This window comes from Vanessa atalanta, chromosome 13 (assembly GCF_905147765.1).
Source record: "Vanessa atalanta chromosome 13, ilVanAtal1.2, whole genome shotgun sequence".
In the NCBI taxonomy this organism is placed as follows: domain Eukaryota; kingdom Metazoa; phylum Arthropoda; class Insecta; order Lepidoptera; family Nymphalidae; genus Vanessa; species Vanessa atalanta.
Genome location: NC_061883.1, coordinates 9129684 through 9140709, shown reverse-complemented (window position 1 = coordinate 9140709; position 11026 = coordinate 9129684). Strand labels below are relative to the sequence as shown.

Here is an 11026-nt window from a genome sequence, read left to right as displayed (position 1 = left end):
AACGCATTTACTTTAAATTTAGAGTATTAAAGGGACGAATTTTTATGTTCTTGTACTTAATATTACCAGAGAAAAAATTTAAAAATCTCAGAGTCAATACTTTAATTTTCTGCTATCCAGGTACCAACATTTTTAAGCACAACTCCAAAAATTGACTAGTCTTATTTATATGTAACATAATGCATACAAATATGAATGAGAAATGCTTAAAATATGCATGAAAATTGACAAAATAATTAACATCAAATGATAATTTAACTTTTTTAATATTTATAATTTGTAGATGTCAGAAGATGAATTACAATTAAAAGAAACTTTAAATTTAAAAAAGGATCGGTCCACATCCAACACTGAAATTTTAAGCTATGTTGTCTGCTGTCTCTTTCATTTTTCAGAATTCTACTAAAACAAAAGATGTACGGCTGGTGAGCGCGCTGTACGAGCCGTGCAGTTAATAGTTTAACAAGCAATAACCTAATTACCGAAGTAGTTACAGAAAAATATTTTAAAAATAGTGAAAATATGCATTATCATGCATATTATCTTAGATTCAATATTGATGAACACTGGTGGTGGGAAAAACGTAATACATATAATACACCCCTAGTTAACACAACAAGCAGACTTATTATTAGCCTTGTTGATTAAAAATTTGGCATATGAATAAAATACTCCTGCTATTATTTTTAACATTTATTTTTCTCTATTAGATGTTTAACAAAACAATATCTACACTCTCAAAATAATATGTATACTATCCAATTGCCATTCAAACTATACAAAACAATTATGTGACCAACATAAAATAGTAATTGATATTTAAATTTAATTTTTGTATGTTTATTGTTATATATATATTATAGGTACTAACATAATTACATCTAAAAAAACTTAGAAATCGGAAATGCGAATAGATGCAGAAGGATGTAATTGAAGAACCTATTTTTACCTAAACTAATATTAAAGCATTCAGGTTGACATTTGAAGAAAATACATACACATGTAAATTCAGATTACACAATATCTATAATAGTTTATTTGGTATATTATTATTTATCGTGGCATTGGTGGCATGCCAGGTGCGGGCCCTGACATAGCAGCATTTGTTCCCAGCAACACCTGTAAAAATCATTCATAAATTATGTTAATTATAAATTATTGTTACAATTTTCAGTAGAAAGCAAGGAAAATGTACCTGTTGTGAAATAAAAATGTTGGTATCTAAAATCTTTTAACAAGAGACAATAAGTGAGATAGTCTTGAGAAACAAATCACAAAATCCATTAACAGAAATTTAGAAACAATATTTAAACACTAATATATTCTAATTTGGTAAGTCTTATGCTTCTACACAATGGCAATATTATTTAAAGTAACAAGAAGAGCCTTTGCAATAGTTTCTGGTATTAATAAAGTTATTAATTTTATTTCAACTGAATATACATTATCTTTATTTGTATATCAATCAACCTAATACTATCATTAAACTATTGCATTGTAAACATATATGGTACTCGTTATGTATATTTAATTCAGTTAAATTTACAAACAAAAGTTTTTAAAAATACTTGTGTTAATAATATGAATTTTTAATGGAAGATATATACTTACTTGTTTTTGTTGTGATTTTTGCATGTCCTCAACCTGTGCTCTTTCAACCTCAAATATGACTGGTGCAAAGAGAATAACAGATGAACTAGCCACAACCCACATCACAGACCGTGATAATTGATATAGGTTTTTAACACCACTCCTAAAATATGTCATAATTTAAATATTAAAAAAGAAAATTTTAATTGATTAAGTAAATGCAAAACTGTGTTTATTCTAATCCGAAAGTTTATTTATAGATTTTGTTATACATATTGTAGATTTATAAGAGTCAAATGTAGCCTTGTTTTGTCAGACAAGTATAACTATATAAAAATAACAGTGTTCGTAGCCTACCATGTTTTTGTAGTAACTGTGTAGGTACCATTGCGAACACATACAGGGAACATCTCTGTCAAACCCCATAATCTTTCAGACAATGTTTCATCTGGTTCCTGAAATATTAAAACGTATACAGTAAAAGAAATTATACCAATAAATTGTATTACTAGATAAATTTAATACATACATCGTCAAATTCTTTGAGAGTTAAGGAAGGCTGAGTGTCAGCGCTGGGTGATGTTCCAACCACCTGAAATGAAAGACTCTTAACATTTAAATTATCAAATATATATTTTTATCAAACTAAAGTCTTACCACTGGCGTAATGAAAATATCTTCGGGTCTACGTTCTGGTGTATCGTCTTTGCTCGCGGTCAAAGACTCCATTCCACTATCGTTTTGTTCGATTTCATCAGGTAATTCCATAAGCATGTTACGGGCTTTATAGATATACTATATATATTTAATAATTAGTGTCTTTATCTTACGACAAAGACACCTCGTGTTTTGAAATCCAAGGAAAATTCTTCAAAAGGTTCTATCTCAAACCTCAACCTCACTTTTTAATTCCAATTTTATTTCGACAGATAAATAATTTTGTAGTTCGATTGCCAGAAGATGAAACCAAAATTGCCTAATAATAATTAAAATTACAGACAAAAACAGCGAAACCACAGGCTATTCATTAATTTTAATGGATGCAAAAATTTTAGTTTGGCTGAGATTAGAATATATTGAATGGTAGCTTTAGGCGTTTCAAAGAAGAATTAAAATAACTTTAATTCCATATCTATCGTCAGCCGCCGTCATGCGATGTACAATATTGTATCACTGATCCTTGCCCTTAAGAGTTTATAATTTTGTTTTTAAATCAGCTAGTCAGCATTTTAGTACTCAGGGCAGTGGTTTTCTCAGTTATATTTAATTCTATATAAACAGAGTAAGTAATCATTAATTTTGTGCATATAATAATTACGTGATATGCAGTTTATTTACCTATTTTTTGTTGTTAACTAACTTAAATAAATTCTTTTAACGTTATACATATTATTTATAGTTACAAAATATCATACATTCTTTTGTCTTTTAATTTTCTTAAAATCAGTTCTTCACAAAATGTACTTTGTAGATACAACATGTTTTTTAGTCATATATTATTATTATTAATTACTGTTTATTAAGTAATACTAACGATATTTTTAACTGCAAAATTTTAAATTAAGACAATGTATTCATAAAACATTGATAAAGTTATCTTAATTATATCATTTTAGTTAAATTACTTGGCATTGGTCAGGCGAGGAACAGGAACACGGAGTTTCTACAGGCATAATTCATATGCCATTTTCCATTTCTTGTTTTTGTTATCACTAAATAGCCTATTACAGCGTTTAGATTTTCATTATAAAAATATTTATGACAAATCTATGTCAATAATAAATTCTCAATTTAAAACGTGACAAATCACTAAAACTCTTGTACAATTACGTAAATATTTCAAAAGTAACCTCATTACACATCCTATATTTAACCTTTTATAAGATTGCTTTTAAAAGTTCTAGACGGTAGTATTTTTAAAATTGATTCAAAATTTAATTTTTTTAGTCAAATCGACCTGAAAAGCGCTTATCACCAGGTACCAATTTTGTCGTCGGAACGAAAATATACAGCATTCGAAGCATGTGGCAAACTTTATCAATTTTCAAGGATACCTTTTGGGGTAACAAACGGCGTCGCGGCCTTCCAGCGAACATTACAATACATTATCGATACAGAAAAATTAGCAGGAATGTTCGCATATTTAGATGATGTCACAGTTTGTGGTAAGAGTAAAGATGACCACGATAGAAAACTTAATAAATTTATGAATGCAGTTAAGAAATACAAATTAACTCTAAACGAAAGTAAATGTGTCTTTGGAACCGACTCTATAAATCTTTTAGGATACTCAATATATAATATTACGATTAAACCGGACAATGACCGTCTCAAACCACTACTAGATCTTCCAATTCCTACGGATTTACCAACCTTAAAAAGGACTTTAGGTTTATTTGCTCACTATTCGAAGTGGATCCAAAATTTTTATCAAAAGATCAGACCACTTATTGGTATTAAGCATTTTCCTTTAAACCAGGAGGCTGTTACATGTTTCAACTCTTTAAAGTTAGATGTTTGTAAATCTACTTTGGTAGTGGTCGACGAAAATGCAACATTTATGGTAGAAACAGATGCATCAGAATTTGCCATTGCTTCTACACTCTCTCAAAACGGTCGTCCGGTTGCCTTTTTCTCGCAAACTTTGACTGACTCGGAGTGCAAACAATCTTCTATAGAAAAGGAGGCAAGTGCAATCGTTGAATCTCTGCGTAAATGGCGGCATTATTTAACGGGTAGGCATTTCTTGCTTTTAACTGGTCAACAGTCTGTAGTATTCATGTTCAATCAAAAACATTCAAGCAAAATAAAAAATGAAAAAATTGAAAGATGGAGGCTTGAACTTTCCAGTTTTAAATTTGAAATTATTTATCGACCTGGTAAGGATAATACGGTTGCTGACACTCTATCTAGAGTATGTGCTCATGTTAATTTTGATAACAGTAAGTTGAAAGAATTTCATGAACTTCTTTGTCACCCCGGTGTAACAAGATTAGCACACTGGGTAAGAACGAAAAACCTTCCATGCTCTATCAATGATATAAAACTTATAACTACTTCCTGTAGAGTGTGTGCTAAAATCAAGCCTCGTTTTAATAAAAATAAATATCAACTCATTAAGGCTACTGCGCCGACTCCAAGAAAAATTGGGATAAGGGCAGGAAGTGGAGGAGGAAATTTATTTTCCATGTACATAAAATAAACTTTCATAGAAGTGTAATTAGGCTTTAGAATAATAATAATTAAAAATATTGTTCTGTTTTAATGATTAGCAATTTAATATAATATAGAATTTTATAATGAGGGTAAACTGTATTGTGTGGAAGGAACTTAACTACCAGATTTTTTTTAATTTTACTTTTTGACGTTTAAGTGACAGCCTGTTAGGGTAGACATTTTAGATTTTAATAAATTCTTGAACGTTTTCAGGGGATTTATTTTTGATCGACCCAATTATTTATGTAAGAATTCATAAGCTTTGCAGTATTAAAATGCTTTTCGTGAATCTAAGACAAAATTTTTAATGAAATTGCGGTTAATGCTAATATCTGTTCTCTTGCTTTTTTATTGAAAATTACAAATCTTACCAGTGGTTTTTTTTAATATTCAATGTTTTAAATTAAAGTAATAGTTTAACTTTTTTGGTGTGTACATTTATCTGCTGAAGACATTCATGCTGAAATCATCTAAAGCCTCATATATTGACATCTAAATTCTTAGAGAAAGGTAAGTACTTTTGTATTCAGTGATCCTTATTTAATACGCTCTCAAACTTGTCGATACTATTGTAAAAGTTATTTTATTGTGTATGTTCTTTTAACTTAAACCGTTTCGATGAATGTTTATGTGAAGGTAACATTTCGATTTTATAAATATGTATTGTTATTTATATTTATAAATTGTATGCGCTACAGATTGAACATGTGTAAGATATTATCTGTTCGTAAATAAAGTTGTTTTCTATCATAATAAAAGTCTATAATAGAATACACTTAACTTAATAAATATAGACCTATATAAAGTTATGTACAGTTAATATAGAATAATAATTTTATACTAATTTTCCCGATTATTACCATATTTAAATTTGGTTATTTCCTACATCAAATATATATTAAAAAATAAAAACTAAAACAATATCTGGCAATGTTTTAATGCAGCTGTTTTATGATGTTATTAATTCAGAGCTTCTATTTATATGGTCTTTATTACCTTTGACATTTAATTCAATACATATAGTTGCATAATGGTATAAATTAATTGTGTGCTAAACCGTGCAGGTTGTCTGTAAGTATTCTTCACTTCTGTGTCTTACTCTTAATAATTTTAATTGTTAAAAAATTTCAATAATTTATTGAGCTAATTACCATTCAGTAAAAATCATACATTTATTCTATTGCTCAAAGATACTAAAATAATTTTATGATATTTAAATCAATTATTTCTATAAAGTCTGTTGTTTAAAAATAAGGTATTATAAAATTTTTAATAGTCATATTATGTAGACTGCCAAAATATTTCACATATATTTAACATTTACAGTTTATGACAGGGTCCAACTTTTTTTGTCTTGTCTTTCTTGCCATGTTTTTCGTTTTTGGATAGACCCCCTACATAAGTAATATTATTCTATAAAGTTCGAATTTTATTAAGCAATTTTTTCAATTTAATTATTTATAACAAATATTTAATTTAAATACAGACAAACATCAATAACTTTTACCCTTAACTTTGGATGCAGGAGGCTTTAATCCTCTTTAATCGTGAGGCTGTGGGTTGAGGCAAATGTCGCACACACTTACACTGCCTCAGTTTATTCTTATAGTAGAAAGTCAAACTTAACCAATGTATTTGTAAATCTACTATGGTTTCAGAGTTCTGATCTTTTTTTGGGTCAAGTGGATCACTTGTATGTAGTCGTTGACACATGGAGGTTGATAGAGTTTGATTTTAATGGCATTGGTTTATCTACTTTCCAATGATAGATAGATATTTAATGCATACTAGTAAATTACAACAATATTTTATGTATGACAGAGAAATTTTGTGTACATGATGATGCTCTTCTGACCGATTTCGTCTATATCACCCATTTTCATATTACATAGATGCATTCTCTATTTTGTTACTCTCATAATACAATGGGATTGCCATCTGATATGACCAGAAAGAGCTCATGTACAGGACCAACAGTTGACATGTATTGGAGGCATGTGTGCATAAACACTGTTAACTTTCAACCTTTGATATACTGTAAATTCCTATTCATTTCTTGATAGAAAAATTTAGAAACACTTTATTAGGACAATCCAGGATTTGATAATCCAGAACCTGGTCAATCTTATGCCATAGAGCCCAAATAGTAACTAAACCAAGGCTTATGTTACAAACATACAAGAGTAATGCAATATTCCATGTACCTAATGTTGTATGTAAGTATGATGTAATATCATGCGATCGTAAATGATCATTATGTCACATGGAGTTGGGTAAAGTTTCTATTATGGTTAATTTACTGTTATCAACTGACATTACAGGCCACGTGTAGTGATTGAGTTATGAAATGTTAATCTTTTCCATTATATCCAGTTTATGTTAGTTTTATGATTAGAATTTTATTATCATTGCAATTATACGTAATTTAAGCTTTGATTATATTCTAATAGGGTAATTCCATATGCTTAATAAACAAAAACAAACAATTTTTGTAATTAATACTGTTTACTACATTGATGGTTTATTTCATTCATTCAACATTGTATGATATTTGAATATTGGTAGAAAAAACAAAATATGAATATTAATTAAATTACATTTATATAAAGTAATTTATTTAATAATACAAATAAAAATATTTGAATACATGTTCTTTAAAAGATTTGACAAAGTCTGAACAAAGTGATGTATGTTTACCATGATTCTTTGCACTGTCGTGGCAAAGTGCCAGAGTCCATGCATTCCTGGATCACTGTACTTATTATGGTCGGAGGAAGTAACTTTTATGATTCACACAAATAAAATGACTGTTTATAATTCATTAGTAGCTTTCTAGGTTAAGGTTAAGTTCAAGTTATGAGTAATTCTAAATCTTAACGACGTAATATAATATATACAAAAGTGATTATCACATCAATTAGTCCCTTGTACTAGTTGAACAACCATTTCCTTGTGACCTCATTAACAAAGAGGAAAAGCGATTTCTAAGAAATCAATAGAGTCCTTGTCATGCTCTGATGCATCTTGTCATTAATCTTCATTGTGGAAGTGGACAACACCCGTTCTAACTGATTTGAGCTAAGTTGTTGCATAAAAAGTTTATTTAGTTTGTTTCTTATAGTTGATAATGGTTTTTTTTTTCGACAGTCCTTATAGTTGCGTATCTTGCTTACTTTTTGTATTAGTCGAACATTAAAAAAAAAAATCTTTATATGAAGGAGACAATAATTGTTTAGTAAACGTTAATAAAAGATGCGATAGCGTACTTATAATTACGTATATATTTTAAAATACAAATAAATTATATAGGTTGACATGTGACAACAATTTTCTTGACAAAAGTAATTTAACATTTGATATATATTTTTTTCAATTATAAAGCATTTTTTTATCTTTAGTCAATACGTAATAAAAAACCAACATTATAATCATTTATTTTTATCTATTTATGTCCTGAAGATTGATAACTTTTTTTATTGTTCGAGTGGTGCTGGTGGCTAATTTTCCTTCAAGTTGATTGTGTTAACTTCGTGTTCATTAATTTCAATTTATGTGAAGCGATACATTAAGAGACTCATAAGCTTTGTACTTTCTTGGAATATAATACTTGGCACTACTAAAGAAATATATGGTCATAAAAAGTAAACCTTTTTTATATTTCTTGTAATCGAGACATCATATGGCTAAATGTAGATCTTTTGTTAATTTCTAAGTAAATTGAAGAATAAATTTTTCGTTCAATTTTAAGTTTGAAATTTGCTTGAAATCAGGAAATAGATAATATCAGAACTATTGTGGTTTGACAAAATGTACTAATTGTACGTTATATCTAAAAATATTGGAACTGTGATAGACAAATAAATCTAAGAGAACTTCTATGAAATGAAAACCTGTAGAAAAATATTTTCCGTTGTCGGCTTATCTCATTTCCCAATACATTTAAAATCATAGTTCGATTTATAATTGTATTTATTTTATGGCTTCAATAGTTGTTATATAATTATTTCTATAGGCAATTACTTTTGCCGCTTGAGTAGTCAAGTGATGACAACTCTCCAAAGCTAATCAATAGCGTGACGGTCAAAATTCGAAGTGAGGTTTTGTGTTTGAGGTCAGTAAAATAGTCATAATAAATACTTGTAGTTTGAGTAATTATCTTGCATAACTTTATATTTATAAAAACATAACAAACAGCATAGCAGTGTTTTGTATGAAATTGCTTAAGGTAATTTCTTTTTTTTTGCAATTTAAGGCTTATTTTCTTAAACAAATTTCAACATTAATAGTCTGGATTACATATAATAGATTTCTTAAGTGTTATATTTATAAAATAATTAAAAGATATATAAATATAATCACAAAGGCTATGTACCTGTAAAAATGTTTTGGTCGCCCTTATTGTCGTACAACTTTATTTATAAGGGAATACGCACGCCCGATTTTACAATTTGTCTTGGTAAAACGTCGTGTGATACAAATTGGATTTAAACTAAACTAAATAAATACTGCAGTTTTAGTCTCTAAGTTTGACTATGTTTGAAGAAATTGGATTTCGTTTTACATATATATTATAATTTGAAGTAATTTTTACCTTTTCGATGGAAAATCTTTTCGTTTATCATTTTCACAAAATTAATTCTGCGATTAAGTAAGATTAGTGTCACATTCACAATATGACAAGCAGAAATAAATTCATTATATTTATCGTACTATCGAACCAGCTGTCTGCTTAAAATATTTTTGAATAAATCAATCGCTAGGAACAGGATACATAATGTAAAGAAATATTAAAAAAAAAGTCTTATCTAATAAAACTCTACTTAACCGAAATACATTTCAATGAAATTAACTTATTCTAAGAATTCAATAATTTTTTAGGCGTTAGGCAGAAATATAATGAGATATACATCACAAGGAAAACTATTTCTATGTGTGAAGTACAATTTATATGCAAATTTTGGTGAATTTCTACTGAAATATTTGGCATGCTGTCAACACAAAGTTAATAAATTCCCTTTCATAAAGACTCAGCTTTACACACATGTAAATGTAAAGATAAACTCAAGTATTACTTTTAATACAAGGTTACGGTAAAGGTTTCAAAACTTCAAAACATGTGAATTGTTTGCATGTGATTAGTTAAACCAGTTCGAGAACAGCGATGGCAAATAAAACCTTATCCTCTATTTGTAAACGACTTAACGTATTTATTTTTAGCTTCTCATTATTTACCATGAAACATTGTATCAAAAGCATTACAAAATTTTTGCATAGATGATTTAAAAATTGCTGTTAATTGACAATTCTTTAAACCTACTTTTAGATTATTTCTAAAGTCTATTGTTGGTTAGAGCATGGTATTCGTTTCAATAACTCTCAATATGTATGTTTTTGTTTAAAATTATAGGTTGTATAAACAATTTTAGTAAAAAAACAAAAATAGGCAGCTCATTTCTGTTAGAGTCGTTTGTGGGTTGCGCTTCGTGCTGATTATAACCATACGAATCATTTATGTATGGTACAGAAACTTGGGACAAATAAAATAAACATCGATTGCCATATATAAAGATTATTATAAAAAAAATATATGATTCATTTCACTTAGCAGATTGGTTATATGTAAATATATCGAACTATAACAATAATCTGACGATAATATTATGTCTATTTATTTGTAAATTGGCTGTACGGCTATATTTTGATTAAATAATAAATTGCATTCGGGAAGTTAAGTTCGTTGACTGATTAGCACAGCGGTCATTGTTGATGATTAGCGTTAGCGAGCGTGTGTTAGTTTACTACTCATAGCAAAGAATACAGTTGCTAAAGGCTAAACAATTTATAGAAAGATTGTTTAGTTATTTTAGTTCACATGTATTTACGAATTATTTTGACCGATATAACAAAAACAGATGATAGTTTTATAAAGTCTCCCTAACGTTGAATTATATTTTTGTCCGGAATGTGTCACTCATAAAAAATGTTTTATAAATTTCGTGTCGTCCATTTAATTTTATTTTCGTGTGTCATACGCATCGGATTTTACCGAAAGTGCACTATTTCCGTCATTATCGCTTAGCGTTATATTGGCGAACTGGCGCCCGTGCTATTTATTACATTTCTTTGGATATGTGCCAGGTGCGATTCGACAGAGATTCGATAGTGTGTTTTAGTATACTAAAAGAAAGTCAAAGTTCGAAGCGATGATAGCTTGTAGAAA

General features: G+C 28.6%; 2 protein-coding genes across 4 annotated transcripts in view; one reads left to right on the top strand and one right to left on the bottom strand.

The window, feature by feature from the left end:
• Positions 1–1013: 1013 nt before the first annotated feature.
• Positions 1014–3322, bottom strand: LOC125068186 (mitochondrial import receptor subunit TOM22 homolog). 2 transcript variants are annotated; one of them, XM_047677232.1, is made up of 5 exons: positions 3216–3322; positions 2120–2182; positions 1948–2045; positions 1612–1753; positions 1014–1119 (listed from the first exon to the last, which is right to left on the bottom strand). In XM_047677232.1, the coding sequence occupies exons 1-5, from the start codon at positions 3261–3263 to the stop codon at positions 1054–1056; spliced, it is 417 nt and encodes a 138-aa protein (XP_047533188.1). In that variant the 5' UTR covers positions 3264–3322; the 3' UTR covers positions 1014–1053. The 2 variants fall into 2 exon arrangements, with proteins under 2 accessions (XP_047533188.1, XP_047533187.1); XM_047677231.1 differs by lacking the exon at positions 3216–3322 and adding an exon at positions 2248–2537.
• Positions 3323–5002: 1680 nt separating this feature from the next.
• The window catches only part of LOC125068541 (inositol hexakisphosphate kinase 3), a 35262-nt gene continuing 29238 nt past the window's right edge, over positions 5003–11026 (top strand). For both annotated transcript variants that reach the window (XM_047677741.1, XM_047677742.1), the window contains exon 1: positions 5003–5316. The gene's annotated coding sequence lies outside the window, so the exon portion shown is untranslated. The remainder of the gene's footprint in view (positions 5317–11026) is intronic.